Source organism: Lolium perenne, chromosome 7 (assembly GCF_019359855.2).
Source record: "Lolium perenne isolate Kyuss_39 chromosome 7, Kyuss_2.0, whole genome shotgun sequence".
Lineage (NCBI taxonomy): Eukaryota > Viridiplantae > Streptophyta > Magnoliopsida > Poales > Poaceae > Lolium > Lolium perenne.
Genome location: NC_067250.2, coordinates 101,649,746 through 101,673,930, shown reverse-complemented (window position 1 = coordinate 101,673,930; position 24,185 = coordinate 101,649,746). Strand labels below are relative to the sequence as shown.

Sequence of the window (24,185 nt, the reverse complement as noted above, 5' to 3'; positions counted from 1 at the left end):
CTTCCACATCTTCATACTTCTCCACCTCGCTTGCCATGTTATTCGCCATTGGGCTACATGCCTCCGAAAGGTCATGGATCCATATCCACACCAAAGTCGAATTTAACTTGATCAACTAGGGTTTCGTGAATCCATATAGGGTTCAGTATAAACTGGTAGATTTCTAAAGTTCCATGGACCACCTTCAATTACTCTCTCCCAATCCCCAAGGCAAAAAATGGAGCACATATAAATTACTTTCAATGGTACTAAACTTCACGCCTTGAGACAGAACCTAAGCCAATCTCAACTTGGTGAAGAACCAGGTATGCCTATACTCAATCTCGGTATGAACCCGAGCCACCGCAAGCCATGTCGTCTAGATCATCGTCACAGATGTCAAGTTGATTCATCAGCTTCTCCAGATCACCATCATACTTCAAACCCGAACGAGACGCTCCATCAGCCATGTCGACCAAAACCTATACCCTAGGTAAGGTGGAACCTGCCACCGCTCAAAACCCCTAGGAAGCCAAGTCCGGGCATCAGAATAGGTCTGCCCCGTGATCATCCCAAACACACACATGGGAGGATCGCTCATCGGCGGCAGGGAATGGAAAACTCACTGCCGGCAGGGAATGGAAAACTCACTGCCGAGGTGATATCGGCGAGAGAAAGAAAACCCTAAAGGGAAAGGTCACTTCGTTTTGAGTGGCGTTCATTTGGTAGGTGGAACAGCCCACTACAATCCACCGCAGCAGGCCGCAGTTAGCGAAGCCCAGTTTTGACTAGCTGCTAGTGCAAGAGTTCCGGGCCTTGTCTCGCCCACCTGCCGCTCACCAAACGCAGTCACTCAGACGCGGGCCCACCGTCCTACCGAGTCATGCGTAGGGGTAAAGGCGAAGCATCCAAAAAAAAAAAAAAAGAGAACACAGAGAAGAAGGAAGGGTCAGGTCGCTGTACTGCTCCCCCACCTCAGGAGCAGCAGAGCAGACATCCGACGAGAGCGACGGACGGAGCTGCTCCTTCGCAATGGCGGCGAGATCTCCGCGCCGCTGAGCACGCCACCAGCACCCCTACGGTGCGCCTCTGCTAGGTGAGCTCGCCCGCTCGCTCCCCTCGCAAATTTCGTTAGAACCCGGATCTCCTAGAGGAAATGCATAATTCATGACAAGGTTTTGGCAATTACTGGAGCCAGCTCGGCAGAGAGCTCGTCGCCGGCGGGCGCGGCAAAGGGCGAAGGGCTAGTGCCAGGCGGGGCAGACTGGCAGTTGCTCTCTAAGCAGGAGATGGCGCACGTCTCGTTCAAATCCAAGGAGGTGGACAGCGCGCCGCGGTGGTCGGAGTACCTGGCCGCCGAGGAGCCGTCTCCCTCGGCGTCAGCGAGCTGGCGCGCCACGAGCGTCGACGGGCCCGCGGGCGGCGGGCCGAGGCATCTGCAGATGGAGCCGGTGGCGCAGCTCTCCAAGGTCGCCGAGGGCTTGCTGGCCAAGATGTACAGGCTCAACAGCGTCCTGGACTACCCAGATCCCAACACGCACACCTTCTCGGACGCGTTCTGGAAGGCCGGCGTCATGCCCAACTTCCCCAAAATCTGCACCACCTTGTCCAAGAAGTTCCCGGAGCATCCCAACAAGCTGCAGCTTGAGAAGGTCAGAATTTTAATCGCCCGGATGCCTCTTTCGACCTGGAATTTTGCTTAATGTTATGCTATGGGCATTCTGCTTTGCAGGTAGACAAGTTTGCGCTCGATGCTCTGAATGAGAACGCGGAAGGTTACATGCGGAACCTGGAGCAATGGGTCATGGTATGTGCCAACTACAAACTTTACCAGTTCACTGTACATGCATGGTAAAAATGCTTTCTTCTGTTGGCTAATCAATTAAATGCTGCAATCCGGTACACTTTTTCAACTATTCTATTTCAGTACAATGTGTCTAGTGGAAATTAATCTTTACTATACTACACTTCTACATTGAAGAAAAGGCATACACATGTGCATTGTACTTCTGTTGTTATTTCCACGTTTGACTAATTTTCTTTTCATTTTCACATCACTAGTTGCTTCTTGATTTGCTGGAATTTCGTGAACAAGTTCTGCGACTAATTTTGGATCTGAGTAGCACGGTCATAACCTTGCTGGTGAGGAAATAGTCTTGTCTGAAGTAACATTCTATCATTTATTCATCCGTAAATAATGGCATTTCCACTATTTTTCACAGCCACATCAGAACTCTCTGATTCTTCATGCTTTTATGGATCTTATTTGCTCATTTGTGCGAGTCAACCTTTTCTCCGACAAGGTAATTCAAACCTTCATCCTGTCCTTGACTGAAATATGTAACCGCTCCGGATACCCTGTACCCATTTCTTTTATACTAACATAATGCTGCCTGGTGTTCTAATTGACAGATTCCAAGAAAGATGATCCTCCAGGTTTACAACATCTTGCACATCATGCTAAAGGGTGGACGTGATTGGGAGTTTTATCATCGGTAAGGTGGTAAGGTTACTAAAAGTTGTAGTAAATACAAGTGCTCACCACCTTTCAAAACTTTTTTTTTGTATTATGGCGTTTTTTTTTGTTATAGTTGGCTTAACAAATTTATTTGTTTCAGCTGCTAATATTGTAGTATCACATGCATAACATATATATTTATTGCTTAAACAATTTACGCTTACATACTGAACATATATATTAATTGCTTAAACAATGTATATGAGAATACTTCCCAAAGTAAAAAAACTAACATGTTGGCAATGCAATATAAGATTCATAATTTGAATGCCAGAATGTAGAATTGCTGGCACTTCTGTAGCTTATCCACAAATATACACACATGAATCTGTTTTACGGAATTTAAATATCACTAGTGGTGGTTGTTTTAACATATTAATCGTATGATTGTTAGGAATACAACTTATGCACTTGCAATTGAAGTTGAAATGGATCTCAGCGATATCTATTGTTGGGTCCGATAGCTTCACAAATTTTATCAAACTAAGCGAAAAAATTCCTGTTATGTAACTCCTTTTTAGTCACATCTTCTTAAATTCAATTTATGTTATTGTGTGCAGGTTGGTTCAGTTTGTAGATTCTTACGATCCATCTGTGAAGGGATTGCACGAGGATCTCAATTTTGTGAGCCCACGTATTGGCGAGGTGATACCATCTGCTTGTACATTCCAATAGTAATAACTAGGAAGTGAAGCTTCATGAGTTACTGTGAAGTGTTCTCCCTAAGTTATTAGCCCTGCAAGTCTCCTTCCTCTGTCACTCAAGGCCACGAGTCCATGATTTTGGAAAGCATTGTAGAAACTGTTCTTAGAGTCACAGTCAGGATTGTCTAGAACATATTTGTAATGCTAATTATTTTGATTTATAATCTGTTTTGTTTGGTTGGGTTCTTCTATGATCTTTTCATGTTAACCATCATTCTTTATGTCACATGTGTTTCATTTGATTCCATATCTCGTTTGCTATGTAATTTTAGTCTTTTATTGCATATGCATTACTTTTTGTTCACCCTTTTACTTTCACTATATTTTTTCTACCCTCAGGTTCTAGAGGCTGTTGGCCCGATTATCTTTCTTTCAACTGATACCAAAAAGTTAAGAAATGAAGGGTTCCTCAGTCCATTTCATCCGCGGTATCCTGACATCCTTACAAACTCTGCTCATCCCATGGTTAGTTCTTTCATTGACACTGACTAGAGATGAATCGTGTACTTTCCTTGTTTGGCCGAGTGCCATGATGTAAGAGTATTTAAATCTGAGTGTTAACATCTTCCCAGAGGGCCCAAGATCTGGCTAATGTGACATCATATCGTGAATGGGTTCTTCTTGGATATCTTGTTTGTCCTGATGAACTACTTCGGGTGACCAGCATAGATGTCGCAATGGTACATTCTGTTTTTTTTTTGTTTTGTTATTTGCTGTCCTTGACACATGCAAACTCTATAGTTGGTATGTCGTTTCATGTTTTTTCGTCCGTACCACCTTACACACTCACTCAGACACTCATGCTGGAACATACCTCGTCATGTTTTTCTAGAGAACTTTATCATTATACTACCTATGTTGTATCCTGTTATCCTGTAATTCATTTATTTTTTGTGTTCTTCAGGTTGTTCTTAAAGAGAACTTAGTACTCCCTCTGTTCAGAGATGAGGTGAAATCAAAATTCTTGTGATGCTACTGTTAGTTTTTGTTGTTTGCTATATTAATTTGAGCTTTCATTTGTTTATGTAGTACATCTTACTTCATGAGAACTACCAACATTATGTCCTTCCAAAAGTTTTAGAATCGAAGAGATTGGCCAAATCTGGACGTACTAAACAAAAGGAATCTGATATGGAATACAATATTGCGAAACAGGTTGAGAAGATGTTAACGTATGTCGTTCTTCACAACCTCATCTCTTCTACTTTGTCCTATGCTCTGAGATAGTTTGAAACAGAAAGGATTTGGCCTTTTCGGTGAATTTGAGCCATTTACCTTCAATAATTTATTGAAAGCTGTGTGCATATTCCTGTCATTTCCGCTTGCCACAAATTCTTAGATTCTCTCTGCATAAGAGGTGAAATGTTTCTGGTGGCTGTCTTTTTTCGAGAAAACGCAATGACATTGCGTTTCTTTTCATTGCAAAGAAGAAGAATAGTTTGTTACAAGGTTCACCCTCCATGGAGGGTGAAGAACACCCAGCTACTAACAAAAAAACTAGTGTACATCCCTTTCTGGTGGCTGTCTTGACCTGCATCCGCAGGGGATTTAGTTACTAAGTAAAGGTTTCCTCCCTCATTCCTATCATTTCCTTTTACCTCACACCTATTTATGTGTTGTGTTGACTTACTGCAGGGAAGTGCATGAGCAAGCATTGGTGGCATGTGATGCCATACATCATGAAAGGAGAATTCTTCTTAAACAGGAAGTTGGAAGGATGGTATTATTTTTCACAGATCAACCTAGCCTCCTGGCGCCCAATATTCAGGTTTTGGTACCAATATCTCTATCGTAATATAGAAGCTTGCTAAGGAATCTTTTTCTGATATTAACATTTGAATGATGTCTTGACGATATCTGTATATATTAGTCTCTTCGAGTGTTAACGCTTATGTGTCTTGGTGACTAAGAGCAGCAAAAAGTTATCATGAAAGCCATACGAGAATTATCTTGACTTATAAGTAATTTAGTTTATCATAAAGGGGCTGTATATAAATGAGCTAAATTTGGGTCAGTTGTCTGTAATATCTCATGATGCCAAAATTCTTGCAGATGGTATTTTCTGCTCTTGCTTTGGCCCAATGTGAGGTGGTTTGGTACTTCCAACATGTAGGGATTGCGTCATCAAAATCTACTCGAGGGAGAACTGTTGACATTGTTAGTAATTTTGTTCATTTTGTCTTGGAGATCTTAATCTTTGCGTCTTTCCTTTCTAACTTTGTCATCAAAACTTTCAGGATGCAACTGACCCAACCATTGGCTTCATATTAGATGGAATGGGCAAACTTTGTTGCCTGGTCCGTAAATATATAGCAGGTTCTTGTCTTCGTCTATGCTATGTGCTGTAGGAAATCATGCATGATTATTTATCTTACGAATGGTCGAATGTTATATCAGAAGAACCCAACATTTATGCACCTTCTTGTACTTAAGATCTTAAACATATTTGTTAGGGTTCATTCTTGGTCAAATAGTTCTTGTGAGCTTAGTTTCTTAGAGCCTCTCGTATCTTACATAATTTGCTTGGAGAATTTTTATGTCATAGTATGCTTAACTATTTTCCTATCTATTCCTTTTTTCTGAAACCCTAATTTTGATACGATATTTCCATAAGTAGTTGCAGCAAGACATTCCTAGATTTCTCTGCCAATTCATATTTTTAGGTTGCGTGTCTATTTTGGCTGTTGTTAGGATTCTCTGTTGAGAAAAAACCATGACCTTCTGTTAGTTGCAAAGGGAATCTTGGATATATTTGGACAATACCATGTTTCTAATATTTCATATCTCCCTCAACTAAAAAGTTGTGGAAAGTGCCGTTCTAATCTGTTGGTTAAGCAAAATAAAATAACCTTGTTACGGGCCATTATTTCATTTAGAAATTTAAGGAGCTGTCTGTGTTGAAATCTTGCATTTAATACTAGTAAGAGGTGACAATAGTTGGATTATGGAATTTCATATATGCCCTCAAGAAAGTTACGAATTTCAATGTTTGAAAGTTGTTCCTTGTTACTGTTGTACATTCAGTTACTGTTGGATAATAAAGAATATTGCATAAAGATATCTGGTAAATTAATGATATAAGACAGTGATCCTTACCACATTCTTTAATATGTTCTCTTTGCAGCTATAAAAGGTTATGCATTATCATACTTATCATCTTGTGCTGGAAGAATACGGTTCTTACTTGGTACCCCAGGCATGGTTGCTCTTGATTTAGATGCTACACTGAAGGGCCTGTTCCAGCAAGTTCTCCATTGTCTGGAGAACATTCCAAAGACTCAAGGGGAGAATGTCCCTGCTATTACTTGTGACTTAACTGTAAGCATCTCCCTGAGATTATTTTGCAAATTAAAGTCGGGCACATGAGCTAACTCTACCAATATTTACCTTGTATAACTGATGGGCACAGATATGCAGACATGCAGGTGCGCACTTGCGCACCAGCACAATTTTATGTTAGAACCAAGTTAGTCTTGTGTTTCTAGTTTTTCGTAAGTTGCAGAGCAAATAACCAACTTACTGTATAATCAGGATCTTTCAGTGTCTTGACAAATTCTCCAGTTTTTTCTCGCATCTTGTTGCTACAGTCCTTCATGTAGTTCAAGGTTTTTCTAGACTCTGTAACCGAAAACATTGGACTCTGTAGTTCAAGGTTTTTACTTCAACATACACGATGACAGGGACAATTTTCTTAGAGTCCTATTGCTGGGATCTACACATCAAAAGAGCTCGCTTGCTTGTCTTGAAATTTTGTTTTTCTCATTTGTGGGTGATAAGTTTTCCATTATTTATTTGTTAACGATGTCACCATTTTAATCATGTTATCCTAGCTGAGTACATTCTGATCCTTGTATTCTAATAAATGGCGAACTTAAACACCATTGCCCACTGCTTATTGTAACTTGTACATGCAACGGATTGAAGTATGCAAGAAAAACCATGGCAATGCTTTAGTCGTGGTTCCTTTGATGCATGTTTTCATAACCGGAACACTGAGCATTCAAGAAAGTAACAGCTGAAAATATCAGTACTTGTGATTTTGACAAGGAAACCAATACACTAACTGTATACGTACACATGCTAAATATTTCATGGAGTTTACGTTTAGGCTTTGCTAAACCTGTTAATCTAACGGCACAGGATTTGCGGAAGCACTGGCTATCCATTTTGATGATTGTCACATCTTCACGATCCTCTATAAATATAAGGCACTTGGAGAAGGCTACTGTGTCTACTGGGAAGGAGGGCCTGGTCTCAGAAGGCAATGCTGCATACAGTTGGTCTAGGTGATCAAAAGTTACTGATTTGAATTGAATAGTTCAATATCCTGACACACATGATGTAGTTTTTTCTTAGCTTGTAACTTCGAAATCAGCAATAGTATTCACCGGAATTGCAATAAACTATCTGAATTTCTTGCACTACTTAATAGTCAGGGCAAGCTAATGGTAATCCACATAATATGATCATAGCTAGTTTCTCGTAACATGCACCCGTCTTAATGTTGCTTTGGCACTAATCTTGGGGTAAATTGTGTAGTTGCTTCCATAAATAATGTGGATCCTGAGATCTAAATTCTTCTAGAAGTCTGTATCTCACCAGAATTAAATTGCCTTACAGATGCGTGGATGAACTTGAGAGCCAACTTTCCAAACATGGAAGTCTTAAAAAACTGTACTTTTATCATCAGCATCTTACAACTGTAAGTGTAAAATTTGTTTATATTTGCTATCTATTATCAATATTTGCATTTTTATTTCCTATCAAATAATTAGACTTTTCTTGGTGTTAGCTAGTTGATTTTTTCTGGAATCTTGCAGGTCTTCAGAAACACAATGTTTGGTCCAGAAGGCCGTCCACAACATTGTTGCGCATGGCTTGGAGCAGCTTGCAGTTTTCCAGAATGTGCTTCTGCAATTATTCCTGAAGAGGTTAGTATTTCAACTCACTATGTCACTTTGTTCATTATTATGCTGCTTATTGCAACGTGAAGATGTGCTTATGCAAAATTGCCAGCTACAACGAATTGTGAAAGGTTAAGGCAATGCATATTGGTTGATCTTTTCTTGAACATGGACCTTTAATAATACTCCCTCTGATCCAAAATAAATGTACTACAATGTTGTACTCCACCGACACTTATTATGGATCGGAGGGAGTGCTTTTTTTTATTGAAAACAGAAAACTGTAATGGAGGTGGACAGCAGTAATTGTACACATGCAAATTAAAATCCTTCTGTAAATACATTTCAACTATGATGTTCATAAATGTTAACATTCCTGCACTATATCAACCGCACCTCTCTTGTTTGAAATATTGACTACTGCGTTAACGCAGGTTAACAAGATTGGCAGAGATTCTATCTCATACGTCGAATCCCTTATCGAGTCTATCATGGGTGGACTGGAGGGTTTGATAAATATTCTTGATGCAGAGGGTGGGTTTGGCTCATTGGAGATGCAGGTAGAGAATTTCTGAGCTCATATTGATGTTTCAGCTATATGTGGGCTGCGTATTTAGTGCTCTCGCTTCCGAACTCTTCAGCTTTCACCAGAGCAAGCAGCTCTACGATTGAATAATGCAACAAGAGTCAAAGCAGTTCCAGGCTTGTTAGCACCAGGGAATGAGAGCTATCCTGATAATAGTTCGTCAGTTAAGATGTCAGTCACTTTGCTACTTCCCATTATTATTTAAATATATATTGGGTTCCCATAACTTTAATTTTGAATGTACAAAATAGGCTCGAAGCTGCTATGCAAAGGCTGACAAGTCTATGTTCTGTGCTGAATGACATGGAGCCTATTTGTGTTCTCAACCATGTTTTTGTTCTCCGGGAGGTTTGTAGTTTATGCTCCTCTATTTTTGGATCCTCTTTTGCTATTCCACAGTACATATGTCAATTATCACTTCTTTTTATATTAAGGACTTCTTTGAGTTACCTCTTTTCATGGTTGAAATGAAGAGAATTTTGATGTGAAAGTCTATTTACTTTACCTTAGATTGGAACTGTAGATGTTTTACGGTATGTGGTAATGGTAACAGATGGTTGTGCATAACTATGAAGCTTTTAGCCTTTTTGTTGTTGTGAAGATACCTGGGATATTATTATTCTCCTGTAACATAATATTTGTAAAATGAACAAATAACTTACTCTGGAAGGTCAGTCCACTTTTTTGTCTTAATATTTATCTTTGTTTCCAGAAATTATTACTTATGTTATTTGTTTCTAACAGTAAGTATGTAAGTGTCCCCGTTTGACTTACTTTTTATATTTTTTTATTTCACAGTACATGAGAGACTGCATCATAGGAAATTTTAGGAGAAGGTTCCATAACATCATTCGAACTGATAACTGCCTTCAGCGACCATCAATCATTGAATCTCTCTTAAGAAGACACTTGAGCATCATCCATCTAGCAGAGCAGCATATCAGTATGGACCTTACTGAAGGTATACGGGAAGTGCTCCTAACAGAGAGTTTTACTGGGTTGTTTTCAAATCTGCAAGTATTTGATAGACCAGTAGAGACAAATGGGGGAGGATCTGCCATAGAGATAATATGCAATTGGTACATTGAGAACATAGTACGGGATGCATCTCGCACTGGAGTTGTTTTTGATGCAACTCATAATTGCTTCAGGAGCTCACAGCCCATTGGTGGTGGATATTTAGCGGAATCATTTACAGATAAAAGAGAACTCAAAGCACTTGTTCGTCTTTTTGGTGGTTATGGAATTGATAGAATGGATAAGATGCTAAAGGAACATACTTCTGCTCTATTAAACTGCATCGATTCCGCACTGAGGTCGAACCGTGATGCGTTAGAAGGCCTGGCTGGAAGTGTAAATTCTGGTGATAGGATTGAAAGAGATGCAAATCTAAAGCAGATAATTGATATTGAAACTTTGGCTGACTTCTGTATCCAGGCAGGGCAGGCAATAACTTTTCGTGAGCTGTTGGTAGAGGCTGTCGGAGCGGTTCTCGAAGAGAAAGTACCTCTCATATATTCTTTACTCAAGGGATTGACTACGCAGTTGCCAGATGAGGTACCTGATAAAAATGAGATCATTAGACTCAGAAGGGTTGCAAGCAGTGTTGGTGTTGGGGACAAACATGATGCTGAGTGGGTGCATTCTATTCTGGCAGAATATAATTCTGCTAATGATAATTCTTGGATCCTACTTCCATATCTTTGTTCTGCATTTATGGTGTCCAACATGTGGAGCAGTGCTGTTTATGATGTCAATACAGGTGGCTTCAGTAACAATTTGCACTGCCTAGCAAGGTAAGAAGTTGGTTCCTAATGGTTAGGCATGACTCCAACAGGGTTATTTTTGCTGGAAACTATAATACGACATTATAATTAGCATGTACAACTCTAATTTTCTAAAGATTCTCATAGCGTACACACATTGTTGTGGCATGATAGAAGGCATACATGCTATTATTGATAATTCCAAGTTTCATATGACTCATCTGGTGTTTGTACAGGTGTATCAGTGCTGTGGTTGGAGGGAGTGAATATACCAGGATAGCAAAGGAACAACGAATGAATTCTCTTTCAAATGGTCATACAGATGAGCTGCAAGAGCCCGAATTACTGAGCCGTGCCTCAGCTGAGTCAAATATTAAATCTGCTATGCAACTGTATGTGAAATTGTCTGCAGGGATAGTCCTGGACTCCTGGAATAACACGAGCAGGTAATATACTTGGTCTGTCACTCTGTCCTTTCTGTTTCGAAGTTGTAAATGGATTTGCACTATACATCCAGTGGTACCTGTTCTGGCATCACTTTGGTGCACATCATTTTGTTCGCTAGGAGTATAAAACTGCAAGTATTGGTGTTGAATCCTGGTCATGATAGACGGTGCACTAGATGCGACACCTATTCTAGGTGTAAAGCCAGACATTGCACATTGTTTATTGTTTAGTGCTAGTATGCTGCCCAACATGATAATGATACACTTTATATTTTAAAAGTATATTCTAATTTTTAGTAGTCATTTATGCAAAAAACTAAAATCAGCTGATATGTTACATACCATCTAGGCAGGTAAGACTATTGTTTCCAGTTTGCTTTGGAGGGTAGAAATATTCCTGATTTCCACGTAGCAATGCTATTTATTGACTGACACCAGATTTTTTCTGTGCTAATGGTTTTGCAGTCCCTGTTGGTTACGTACAATGTGCTTTTGACCAATCCTTGTCACTTTTTTGATGATTTTTATATGACCTTAATGCAGACCGCACATTGTTCCAAAGCTAATATTCCTTGATCAACTCTGTGAGCTGTCCCCGTACCTCCCAAGGAGCACCTTAGAAGCTCACATCCCTTACACCATTCTACGTTCGATCTATCACCAGCTGTATGGAGCTTCACAGATGGCTTCAGAGCAAATGGACCCATCCCCAAGGCAGTCGCCTCTGATCTCTCTGGCGCACGCGTCCCCATCAGCGAGGCCCAACCGTCCGGACACAACACCCAGGTCTCATACTTTTGAGTCGGGGTACCACAGCTCATCTGGCTCCCAGCACGACGGCGGCTACGAAGCGGATCGGAGAACCGGAGAGAGGCAGCTGCAAAGCATGAGGCGTTCCGGGCCGCTCGACTACGGTGCGAGCAGGAAAGCGAAGTTCGTAGAGGGTTCAAGCTCTGGAAGCCATGGATCTGGCTCACTGCAGAGGTTTGCTGTGTCAAGATCTGGCCCTCTGTCCTACAAATAGCCTTTTTAGTTTTTTCTTTTCTTTTCACAGCACCAACATCGGCTGCGCTTGCCTTGAGAGGAATGCAAGCACTGTATTTAGTACTCTGAGATAATGGATCATGCTCGAGCAGATGCGCATTCTTTGTACGAGTAGTTTGTTAACATCTTGAGAACACATGAAGGTGTATTCTAGTTGTATGTAGTACGTACCTATAGTTTCCCTGTAACAATTGCAACCCCTCCTGTAATATTTGCTTGATATTCAGGCTCGACCACACCGTTGGCAGAACTGGTCTGAGCAGGCTTGCATGTGAAGTGTACTACAGTAGTAATAATAACGTTTCTTTAGTGTAATTGATTATGCGAGGACATGTGCCTTCTTTTTTTACATTTCTTTGAGAACAGATTTCTGTTTCTAGTTTATACTGTGTTCCTTTGAGCCGGTGATATTTAATGGGTATTCCAGTGCTCCCATTTTAATGTCCAATGATTCTCAATTTTGTATACCTAAGTGGAATTTCAAGTTTGAGAACCGTTTGACTTTGGAGTAGTATAGTTTCAAAGAACAGCTACTAGTTCTTTGTGGAGATCCTGGGCCAATCGGCCTTCCCATGCTCGCACCAATAATCTTGCAGAATGGTGTAAGAAAAAAAGGCTCTCTCACAGAAGGCAGCTTGATGCCATTCATGCCCAAGTCAGAGACATCCAGATGCAACTGATTCAGGTACAAAACCATGCTCTTGAAGATTCCTTGATTTCTTAGCATAAAGAAAATATGACTTAACTAACCGAATTTTGTAGACAGAGAGCCAAAAAAAACATTGCCGAGGGATAATAGTGAATCTCTGAATTTTAGATGTTTCTGTAGCGCTCACGAATCACGATGTTCAGTTCTGTCCTGTGCGTGAGGCTATCTGAATTTCCAAAGAAAACAGAGAGGGGCATCCAGCACAAGCTCCACCTTCCCTGCTGCCATTGATTCCCGTCGGCTCAGATTCTCAGAGAATCTGCGCGCGACTCCCGCCTCCTCCGACTAAACCCGAACAACCAATTTTCCCTTTTTCCAACGAAGGTAATAATTTGCTACAGATCTCGCATTTCTGTTCAAAATAGGGTTCAATTTCTCACGTCTTTGATGCAGGATTCCTCATGTCGACCCAGTTCGAGCAGCGGCGGCAGCCATGTGTCAGGGCGGCGGGCTGAAGCACCACTGTAAGGCTTCGCGTGGCGGTGAGCCAGGACATCAGCGCTAGGTCGTGCCTGCGCTCAATAGGCACTTTTATAGTTTAAGGGGCTGATCTTTCATGTGGCAATGATGGATGGAGGCCAAAGATCACAATTCGGTAAGCACTTGAATATGATATGCCGCATTACCATTGCGACTTACACTGCAAGATGATACATACATGCCCACCTGAATGAACTTTGATATGCTTTACATTTCCTAATCACATGTACACTTTACAATTTGATTTGTTCATCGACCTAGCTATAACAACAATCCTGTAAGGCTCTACTAGCAATACATGTACAAAAGCTCACACAAATCATGATATTACTTATCATTTTTATCTTGCAGAAGAAAAATCCTTGTGGTCTTGTGCTTATTTATAGGTGTTTACCTTCCCTTAGCTTTATACACTTAAGTTGATTTTCTGATTAGTGTATCTGCAGTTTGCATTTCAATCTGTCTGTGCTACCTCCGTTGGAACTTGAGGTACTTGATGGAGATGAAGAAGAGGAAGGCGAAGAGGGCGATGATGGCCAGGTGTAGGCACGTGACAAGGTTGAAGTAGCGGTCCTCGAGGCCAAGGTATCCCTCGAGAAACTGCCGCACCGTCTGGTCTGGTTGCCCTGGCACACGGATCAGTTCTGTCCGGTCACCCAGCTGAGAGAACATGAGCCCGTACACCGTCCACGCCGCTGGGTTAGCCCAGTACACCCACCTCCACCATATTGGGATCAGCTGCATCCACATTGCCACATAGTTGTTGTTGGTTAGGTTAGGCATGCACAATCTATTCTCTCTTGTTCTAATTGATTTTTAACTTTCAAAAGAAGTCCAAAATCTGAATTAAATGAGCAACCTATGAGCGGTTTATATAGGAATTCCATGAGGCCTAGTCTGACACTGTTCCCTCTAGCGGGCATTGTAATTGAAGCACAAAGATTACAGGGTTAATCGGCGGAGTGAGACTAGTACCTCTCTTCCAATGATGAAGCCGGAGAAGAGGTTCCAAAAGATGAATATAACGAAGGACAATCCGGCAGCTATCTCAATGTTAGGTGTTAGTGCCACTGTCATCATCCCGTAGAGTGTGTAGTACATGAAGCTTAGCACCATGTAAAGGACAAACCAAAAGAACTTGCCAGCGGTCATCTGGAACCCAATCATTGGGTATACGATTGATGCAAAGATGGCCACTTGGACAAGCATGTAAGGAAATTCAATTGCTATCTGCAAACATAAATCCAGCGTTGAAGGTTAAAGAACATGCCAAAACATCCTGTGTTTAGATTATTATTTTTTGCCTTTGAACAGAATGATAAAGAAACAATACCTGAGCTATGGCGTAGGGCAAGGTAGAATACATGCCCGCTGCCTTTTCTCGGTACAGAACAACTCTCTCTGTTGCCACAACTGGCTGTAAGATGCTGCAGTTCATGAAGCCCAGAAACAGTGCTGATCCATATACGATTCCTAGTATGTTGAATAAATCTTGTTCTTGTTTTCTGTTGCATAGGAATACCATGATCTAGTTAGGCATGATAAGTTCTCATGAAACAAAATCATTAAGCTTGTCGTCATTCCTACTTACATGGTTGAGCCAATTTTCCAGAATACAATTCCAAACATAATTGATACAGCAAATGTGTTCAGGAACCGGACAACATTGTGTTCTGAATTTTTCCAGTATGCACATCTTTGTTTCCACAGGCAAGCCATACACTGCACCCTTAGGTTTTGCCAGTATCCAGGTGGAAAATGTAAATCCTCTGTATTTGACGCTGGTTGCCCCATCTCATCAATTAGAAGCATGTTCTCCCTGCAGAAACACGGTACATAGTCATTGTGTTTATCTTTTTTCCCTATTGCTGAAACCAGTTAACAGTACATTTTCTGTAGCTTTATGATCGTATCAGGCTTACCTGTATAGTGAGGAGCTCTTATAAATTTCTGCGTAGTCCACTCCAATCTCATATTCTGTTGTGTGCGAACTGATGTCCAACATCCATGCTGCTGGGTTTTGTCCCTGTTTTATTCCAGGAACACCAGGTATAGCCTGTGACAAAGCAATTTAGTATTTTTGTCGCTACCTTGTGAATAGACATTTAACATTAGGCAATCTTACCTTGAAATATTTGATCATGTTGCTGGATAGTGGACCTAATGAACCACTGTAAATGATCTGACCGCCTCTTTTCATAAGCAGAAGCTGCAATCAGTCAAATTGAATTCTAGTTCAGAAATGTAATTTAACTTACTCGTGATCCTATATCCATATAGAATACCAGTTGACTATCATTAGCTATTTCTAAGCTACTATAAGAAGATATCTGAGGGGCGAGGGCTAACTGGATGCTTTATTGTGTCAAGAATCATGCTAGTTTAGTTCTGTGTGATAAAAAGCTTGATACTCTTATCAGTCTTTGTTCTTGACACCACATGGCCATTTTTTCTTGTTCCTGTAGAATTTATTGATCTATTTAAAATTTAGACTCCAGTACCTCATCAAAAGATTCAAATATCCCAATGCTTGGCTGATGAATTGTGCAGACAACAGTTCGTCCAGTGTCAACTGTCTTTCTTACTGTTCTCATGACAATTGCTGCAGCACGGGCATCCAAGCCAGTGGTTGGTTCATCCATAAATATAATGGAAGGACTAGCTACCAGCTCCACAGCAATTGTTAGCCTTTTTCGCTGATCAGCTGACAGGCCAGTTGCTCCTGCCAGGCCCACCATGGAATTCTTCAATCCAGTTAATTCGACTAGGTCCATGACTTCGTCTATAAACATCTGAAACATGTTGAACATAAATCTTGTGAGATCTTTTGCTATATATCTTCAAATATGATAAAGATAGTGGTCAATAGTCATACATCTCTTTGGCGAGATTTAACGTTTGAAGGCAGGCGGAGCCATGCAGAAAACTGCAGTGACTCAAGCACAGTGAGGTTAGGGGAGTGGATGTCACTCTGTTCACAGTAGCCAGAGATCCTTGAGAATGTCTCCTGCTTCTTTGGGTATCCTGCTATTCTAATAGTACCTTCAATATATCCTCCAGTTTTCCTTCCAGCCAAAACATCGAGCAATGTTGTCTTTCCAGCACCTGTGATCCCCATCAGAGCTGTTAGCACCCCTGGCCTGAAAACACCACTGACGTCTTGTAGCAGCTGAAGCTTTTTCTCTGTTACTCCATACTTCATCATCTCCTGGTGGAAGATATGCATACTTTTGGTCAGCAAGTGACTGGAATTGATGTAACTATACAGCAAGGCAGGCACTGTGCTCAAGAGCTTACCTTTGGCATGTCGACAAAATAGTTGATATGATCAAATACAAGGGAAAGAGGCTGAAATGGGAGGATAACTTGACCAGCCGATGCATTGCCCGCTCCAACTTTCTGGTTTTTGCACTCTGTATTTTTCTTCACGGCATCAATGTTAACTTGATGCTTGTGTGGAGCTGCAAATGATAAACAAGGAGGATTGATTCTTTTGTTCGATTTATGTTTCATCAATTATGATGTTTTGATAACTCGATATACGTACAGTTCATGAACTCCAGGGCAAATATAGTGAGGATGTTGAAGACCAGTGAGAATCCAAATAAAATGCTGACACAAATCCAGTACCAGTGCCACTCTGTGAGCATCCCCCTGATCTTGAGTATAGCTTCACCAACTGTATTGGCATTTGCGTAATAGAATTCCTGTCAGCATGAACGATCATCATGATCAGGTGATAACTAATTGCTACGGGTTATGTACATGTGATCAAGAATGTTAGTTGAAATGCTTGCTTACAATAGCCCATCTTTCGTCAAGGAACTCATTTAGGGCAATTGCATTCTGTGCGTAGGTGAATGGGGACGTCCAATTTGCCCAGCGCAGCCATGGTTGGAGACTATCTGATTTCAGTGTGCAAAATTTATGAGCTTCTTGGACACACACAAGTCAAACCTGTCCTGTTTGTTACAGGGCTGACATACATCTTATGTTATTCTGAGCTAAAACATCTAACCTTTTGATATGACGAAGCCTCCAAATATGTAGATTGCTATAAGAGCTGCAGTGCCTAGCATGTTGGCCATTACTTGTGTTCTTCCTATCGCTGCTAAGAAACGATAGAGGCCCATAGACATTTGATGCATGGCAAAAAGTACCAGAAAATGCTGGATGAATCTGCAAGTGGGCAAGGTAATTATTTTCTGCTATTCCAAATTATTCTAGTATTGTCATTAGATACTGAATGGACAAAGAAGAGTACCTGAGAAAGGAAGGTGCGTAGCCAATCACATAGTAGGTTAAGCTGGTCCAAAGGCCTGTCTCTAAAAGTGATATTGGGAGGCTGATAAGGTAAGCTGAAGAAAGAAGTGCCCATCCTGGCAATCCTAGTAACTCTCTTTGCTTGTAGAAAGTGGGGAGTCGCTTTATTGTCATTGCAATTTCAGTCATGCCATTGAAGTTCACTATCACAACAGCTATAAAGAGTGATCCCATGTACTTATTGGCATCAAGTACAGATTTCTGGTTCATATTTGTGCGCACGTAAACCGTTGAGATAACCAAAGCAAGAACAGTTATCTGTACAATCTTGAATATATGAAGTGGAGAGTTTCTTTTCATAAGAAGTACTTCCCTTGAAAGGCATGCTTTGAAAGTATTCCATGTGGAAATCCTGCGACTTGCACTTGTTTTAATCTCCTTTCCTTTTCCTGTATTGTTTGACCTGCAGTGATTGTCTTCTACAAGTTGAGGGAGATAGGATGAACGGAAGGATTCTGCAAATTTTTCAATTATCCGGTATTGATACTTATTTTCATCACGAATCCAGTATTGCTTTTGATCCATCTTCGATGTCACCTGGCCAAATAGAGAAAAGTTGCTGTCAGTTTGTTACATATTATGCACCAGTAGTACATATTACACAATAATGGATTATGTCGTTGGATTCTGACTCATCTAGTGCACGCTACACATGGTGATATTAATGCTCAGGTTTTCATTAAGTTCTTCTGATCATTAATTTTGGAAATGGTAATTAATTTCTAGCACTATTTATTTGTTTAATATAGTTCTTTTTTATCAGAGTCTGTAATCTAGTACCTCTTGAAGGAAATCAGCTACATTCTTCCTGCTGGGGCATTTGAATCCCATAATTTCAAAGAAATCGGTAGCTTTTTCTCGTGGACCATGATATACAATTTGCCCCTCGCATAAAAGGATTATGTCGTCAAATAATTCCAATGTCTCAGGAGGTGGTTGCAGCAAGGAAATAACCAGTGTGAGATCCATCAGATGAGCCATTTGTTGGAGAAACTTTACGATCTCGTATGTGGTAGCGCTATCTAGACCTGTCGATATATCATCCATAAAGAAGCATCTCGATAGACCGACTAGCATCTCTCCTGTATGAAGGAATTCATCTTTAAATACAGAAACAATGATAAATCGACAAAAAAAAAGCAATGTTGATTATGACATCAATATATGGATTTGTTAACCTTGGCACTTGTACCTCAAATAGCTCTTTCTACTTCTGTAGAACTGGCATATCGTAAGCAAAGTAGGCTAGTTTCATGTTACTAATTTGCAGTTTATTGTATAGGAAACAATGATAAATTGACAAAAAATGCTTGTGCAGGGATTTTCCAGTAATCTATACATTATTTCTAGTTACATCTTACATACTCATGAGTGCTCGGATTCAGTAGAATAAATATCAAGTGTCAACCTGATATTGAATTCATTTCTCCTGGAGAACATTACAGGGTTCTGCATTAAGAGAGCATTGTATAGTTCTGTCACTGTCTCACTCACTAATTTACTGTTTCCATTTGCTCAACCTTTTTTTTTACTGTTTCCATAGTTCGTTTAATCGAACATGCCAAGAAAATAAATGATGGCGCCATTTTTACATTATCTTACTCTACAATCTTTGCATGTTAAGCTAACTATTTTTATGTCTTATCAAGCAACACTGTACACGATATATATATATATATATATATATATATATATATATATATATATATATATATATATATATATATATTTTGACCTGGACTGTACACGATATGGAAGTTCTGGAGGTGGTAATTTTTTTGTGAGCTAAGTACTAGAACACAAAGTCAGATTGGAAAATACACTCTAGAAAGTGGGAACAGAGGGCGATGAGAGAAACAATACATGGTAGAAAGAATATAATGGTTACCAATTGTGGCTCTTTTCTTTTGTCCTCCTGATATGCCTCTTATCAGCTCATCACCAACTATGGTATCAGCGCACTCGGACAAACCAAGTATCTGCATTTACACAAAGTTGTGATTATGTTATCAAAAAAAGTTGAACTCAAAAGTTACAAATTTACCTTGAGAATATAGTTTGTTGTAAGGTTGCTTCCTTCACCAAAGGTGGTAGCCTGCAGAAAATAGATTTAAGTAATTGGGGAAATGGAATCCATTTTTAGCCAAATTGGCAGAGAATAAAATTAATGACCTTGATAAATGAGTCAAGATCCTGGTCCACTTTGTTGATGACACCCTTTTTCCTTCGTATTGCTTCTCCCAGCATCTCTACGGTGGCCATTCCAAACAGGAATTGTGTATTAGTATTTATGTCATGAAAAAAGGACACCATCAATATCTTCATGATTGCTTCTTGAGTTACAATGTTGGACTTTGTTATATATATACACAGAGAAACTAAAGCTATATCAGATCTGTAATAGGAATATCACACCATACGCAAGAGGGTTCCTCACCAAATTCATTATTGGTTCCCAACATCTTGGAAGAGAAATCAATGGTCTCTCTGACGGTCATCTCGGCATGGTGAAGATCGTACTGGCTAACGTAAGCACGCAGGTACTGAGGTGTCGAGGAATTCACTTCTTTTCCATTGTACATGACCTTTCCTTTGAGCTATTATGGCATCAGGAAATATGCAATTATGGTTAACCGATGCTTTTCCTGTCAGTAATTGGTTTTGATGGCATGTAGATGACTCAGTGTACCTTCAAAGAAGAATCCAACTTTCCCGCCAATGCTTTCAGAAAAGTTGTCTTCCCGGAACCAGGTGCTCCTAGAAGAAGCGTCATCCTGGTTATGCAATGTGGTTCACAAGATTCAACATGTTAGGTGAGTAAATTAATGAATGATGATGAACTCTTTTTGATGGGAACTTTACGAAATCACACATGTTCCGATGGAACACTTAATCTGAGATAAGTAGCGTCTACAGACACTTATTCTCGATTCAGTAAAAAGTAGATCAACACTTTACCTTGATGGACGAATTGTCCCGCTCGCTCCATTTATAATTTTGATGGGTCTTTTCCTTGTAGTACACATGTGTGAAATTGTTGCCAATTCCTGCATAACGCAATAATATCCATATTGAAGGAAACATACATATGTGATAGTGATATTTCAGAGATGCTAAACTGTATGGTTCCAAGTCCTGTAGTGCAGCGGCTGGAGACATACTTAGATCTCTACTATTAACGTTGACTCTTTTGATCAATTTAAACTAGGTTGATGCCCGAACTTGCTTAATATTTTGCAATACCTATTGCTGCACTTCCATTGTCTCTGTCTCTATCGTCAGGCATGCCGGGCCGTTCTCCTTTCTTTGGAGTGCTATGACTTGCAAGTAATTCCATCTGCTTGTCGTTTTGCACTGGAATTTCTAAGTTCACGAACGCTCCATTTGTAGGTAACCGTGGATTATTTTGGCATTGTTAGGCTTTGTCGTGTGCTGAATAAAATGGCTAACTGATCAGACAGACGACGACTTGTTAGAAATCAGCTAAATAGTCCTACCAGACGTGCTCAGGTTTATCGGCTGCAGTCAAAACGAATCCTGGCTGAACTGTTAGAGGCAGTGATGACACTCTTTCAGAAACGGTCCAATTTTCTCTTGGTATTTGGGTGTCTCAACCACTTCAATTACCATAGCAATACAACCTTCATCTGGAAATCGACGCTCTACATACTGAAATGTGTCTAGATACAACAAAGCCGCATCACTTATTTTTCAAACGGAGAAAGAGCACTAGATACATAGGCGATTAATACTGGTCTAAATTATGAGTGAGCTGACATGGTTTCTGTGTGTGCGCCAACCACTCCGCCCAATAACTGCAGCCCGGACGAGCTCGTGGACGAAAATGGCAATTTCCGGTTAACTAAAGAAGGTAAGCATCTCAAAGAAAAAAGAAGGCAAGTATAGTAGCGTTAACTCTAGCTTCAGTCAACTGCCAAATAAGCGCAGCTAAATACTCTTATATATCGGTCGCTCCACCATAATTAATTTCGATGTAGGCCGGAGTAATCTTTTTGCTTTTCAGAGCGATTTGATAGTAAGAGGTTCAGAGAGACGTGTGTGAGCTGTTTCCTTTCATCATCAGGGCTACTCTGTTGCCATCAACCTTAGAATCTTTATAAAAAAAATCAACCTTAGAATGGACAAGATCGCATTAAAGCAGTTGCCGTCAGCCTAGTCACGTACGCGACCCATCTGCTACCATCATTTATTAAAAAGAGTTTTCCCAATTCTCGTTTGAGTGAGAATTAAGTTAAGAGCTCATTATTTGTTAGATATGCATCGTGATTCATGCAGCGTGTGAGTTGCAACTAAGATAATATTTTTCAGTTGCACATGGTCTGCAACCGAGAATTTTTCGATTGCAACTAAACATTATTTTAATTTACTATAGTTACAACTAAATTATATATTGGCATGTTTTTAATTGCACTACGGTTGCAACTGATTTTTTTTCCATTACACTCTGATTGTAATTGAATTATCCCCCTTAAACTTGGCTGATGCTAAACATTTTTATATTTACTGTAGTTACAACTAAATCTTTTATATATTGACATGTTTTTAATTGCACTACGGTTGCAACTGATTTTTTTCATTACACTTTGATTGCAATTGAATTGAATCCCCCCCCCCCCCCCCCTGAGGATTTCTCATTTGAATTAGAATAAGGCGACCCAAAGGAGAATACCTGGTTCTAAAATGGAAAACCCTCCCATGTTGGCTGTTGAAGGCTTTGTGCCTTTTATCTATTTTTTTTTTGTTGAACCTGTGTAATGGTACTGCTTCTGCAATTACATTTGGATTACCGTTGTCGACTGTTGTCCTGCCCAGAGGACCCTGTCCTATCTCTTTCTTTAAGGTTTGTGGAGTATTAGTATATCATTGCTACAGCGACCTTGTACCCTGTCTTGTGATTTAGACAAGTCTTGGCTGAATCAGTAAGTACCCTTTTAATTTAGTCTGAACTAGTATAAGCGATGGACTTGCTGGGGGGGTTGGGAGAAACTTGGATACTTTTATATGGGGCACAGCTACCTATCAATTCATCAGCGGATCTAGGAAGAAATGGATGTCCGATGACGTCAATGGGATAGGTCACCGTGCCGGTAACAAGGACGCCAACTGAAAAGTACTGGAGCGACCACTAGGACTTCCAGATAGCAACTTCAGTAACCAGGGATTCTGCTGTTTTCTTAACTGAAGTTAACTTTTAACTGTCAACCACTACTACTTCATTTAACCAACAATGCATCATGTCACATACGAACTGACCTATTGACCGATCACGATCAGTAGTAGTCAGGCAACTCAATCATAATTCAGACCAGGAAAAAGACAGCAGTACCCGGCATCTGCCAACTAAGTGTGGTGTTTTCATCGTCGCGTCTCATCGGCTCGCTAGCTGTGGCGTTTTCATCTCACAACGCCTTCCACGCGTCTCACCAAATTCTATTGGTTGCAAATGCATACGCCATGCACGAGGTAGCATCCAACTATCCACGCCGCATAGACCCAATTCTAATTTATTTTTACACTAGCAAATAGCAGCGCAAACGTACGTACGTACCTGGGCGGCGTTGACGGCGCAGTTGATCAGCGTCGGCAGCGCCCGGCGGCCGACGCGAACGTCGGCCTCCACGGTGAGCTCCTCGAACCGCACCTCCACCTTGGCCGCGCCGACCCCCAGCCTGCGAAAAACACACCTCACGTTTATCACGTTGTGATTGGTGATCTGTTTCAGCATAGAGAGCCGGACCGGCGTTAAGGCCTTTCGTCCAAGAAACTCTCTGCCCCCAAACTGATGGCCATCCAAACCGGCTCAATCTTTCATGCCACTCGCATGAGATATAGACAGATCGTTCTAGGCCATACCTTTCCTTTTTCTCCCGGAGCATCTCCAGGAAGCCGCGGTTGTCCTCGTGAGTGAGCGGTGGCGGCGGTCTCAGCCTCGTCTCCGGCGCCGGTGCTGGCGCGCCGCTCGGCGGCTGCTCGCTCTCCCAGCTCTGCTCCATCATATCCTCGACCGGCGCCGGCGACCCACGCGCGGCACTTTCAGCCCTTTGTGGGCAACGGCGGCGCGCGGTGGCTGCTTGTCCTTAGACGGCGCGTGAATGGCCGCGCACGTACTCGGACATGTAGTTTGTACGAGCACGGGAGGAGATAGAAGAAGATATACTTGCGTTTAAAGGTATTTGGAGTGTCATCTCGTCTCGTATATATAGTGGAGTTCGACGGCCCAACGCCACTCGGGACATTACTACATGGATCTCCAATTGCACATGGACGATTCAATTGCATATCTTTTTTCTTAACTACACATGAATTTTACATGAAATTAGGTGACTAGGAAGTGCAGTTCTACTAGATAAACCGAGAACTAGCTGCGTCCTTTTTTTTTTTTCCTTTGTGCTTAGTCAAGTCCTACACAGTTTGATTGCATCGTGATTCGTGTATATGAGTTGCAAGTTGGTTTGTAATTGGATTTTTTCAGTTGCAAGTGGAGCTGCAACTAAGAAAAACCATTCGGACCGTTGGATTTGCTTCGTGATTTGTGCTAGTCCGAGTTACAACTGAGATTTGATGACATCGTCTAACTGAGAACGAAGTTTTTTTTTTGAAATAACTGAGAACGAAGTTAGTTCTCAGTCGATTGAGAAATATAGTCATACCCTTTTTTTGTTTTTTTTTTGCTTGGCAGGCTCTATTCCGTTATTTTCCGCTGTA

At 40.9% G+C, this 24,185-nt stretch overlaps 2 protein-coding genes across 2 annotated transcripts; one reads left to right on the top strand and one right to left on the bottom strand.

Moving 5' to 3' along the window:
- The first annotated feature begins 870 nt into the window (after positions 1 to 870).
- LOC127316457 (probable protein NAP1) lies at positions 871 to 12,262 on the top strand. Its single transcript, XM_051346853.2, has 24 exons — positions 871 to 1,075; positions 1,178 to 1,631; positions 1,712 to 1,786; positions 2,041 to 2,121; positions 2,202 to 2,282; positions 2,392 to 2,474; positions 3,058 to 3,142; positions 3,541 to 3,666; positions 3,774 to 3,881; positions 4,106 to 4,150; positions 4,231 to 4,373; positions 4,837 to 4,969; positions 5,254 to 5,358; positions 5,439 to 5,517; positions 6,326 to 6,519; positions 7,342 to 7,487; positions 7,822 to 7,903; positions 8,022 to 8,132; positions 8,540 to 8,665; positions 8,747 to 8,862; positions 8,943 to 9,039; positions 9,490 to 10,487; positions 10,694 to 10,903; positions 11,447 to 12,262. The coding sequence occupies exons 2-24, from the start codon at positions 1,269 to 1,271 to the stop codon at positions 11,925 to 11,927; spliced, it is 4,068 nt and encodes a 1,355-aa protein (XP_051202813.1). The 5' UTR covers positions 871 to 1,075; positions 1,178 to 1,268; the 3' UTR covers positions 11,928 to 12,262.
- A 985-nt stretch (positions 12,263 to 13,247) lies between these two features.
- On the bottom strand, positions 13,248 to 23,635 carry LOC127316459 (ABC transporter G family member 45). The gene is made up of 22 exons (XM_051346854.1): positions 23,334 to 23,635; positions 23,029 to 23,149; positions 20,418 to 20,506; positions 20,149 to 20,233; positions 19,897 to 20,056; positions 19,632 to 19,708; positions 19,504 to 19,554; positions 19,348 to 19,438; positions 18,240 to 18,541; positions 17,401 to 17,996; positions 17,155 to 17,315; positions 16,938 to 17,041; positions 16,684 to 16,843; positions 16,434 to 16,597; positions 16,012 to 16,344; positions 15,638 to 15,928; positions 15,262 to 15,345; positions 15,059 to 15,192; positions 14,728 to 14,955; positions 14,470 to 14,641; positions 14,112 to 14,366; positions 13,248 to 13,874 (listed from the first exon to the last, which is right to left on the bottom strand). Exons 1-22 carry the CDS (start codon positions 23,474 to 23,476, stop codon positions 13,605 to 13,607), a joined length of 4,071 nt encoding a protein of 1,356 aa, XP_051202814.1. The 5' UTR covers positions 23,477 to 23,635; the 3' UTR covers positions 13,248 to 13,604.
- Positions 23,636 to 24,185: the final 550 nt, after the last annotated feature.

Excerpts from the sequence above, each read along its gene's own strand:
- LOC127316457 (XM_051346853.2), top strand. The coding sequence starts at position 1,269 with ATGGCGCACGTCTCGTTCAAATCCAAGGAGGTGGACAGCGCGCCGCGG. Across the intron at positions 1,632-1,711 it reads ACAAGCTGCAGCTTGAGAAG|GTAGACAAGTTTGCGCTCGA; the intron begins GTCAGAATTTTA and ends TCTGCTTTGCAG. Across the intron at positions 2,475-3,057 it reads GATTGGGAGTTTTATCATCG|GTTGGTTCAGTTTGTAGATT; the intron begins GTAAGGTGGTAA and ends TATTGTGTGCAG.
- LOC127316459 (XM_051346854.1), bottom strand. The coding sequence starts at position 23,476 with ATGATGGAGCAGAGCTGGGAGAGCGAGCAGCCGCCGAGCGGCGCGCCA. Across the intron at positions 23,150-23,333 it reads CTCCGGGAGAAAAAGGAAAG|GCTGGGGGTCGGCGCGGCCA; the intron begins GTATGGCCTAGA and ends TGTTTTTCGCAG. Across the intron at positions 20,507-23,028 it reads GCGCCGTCAACGCCGCCCAG|GAATTGGCAACAATTTCACA; the intron begins GTACGTACGTAC and ends TGCGTTATGCAG.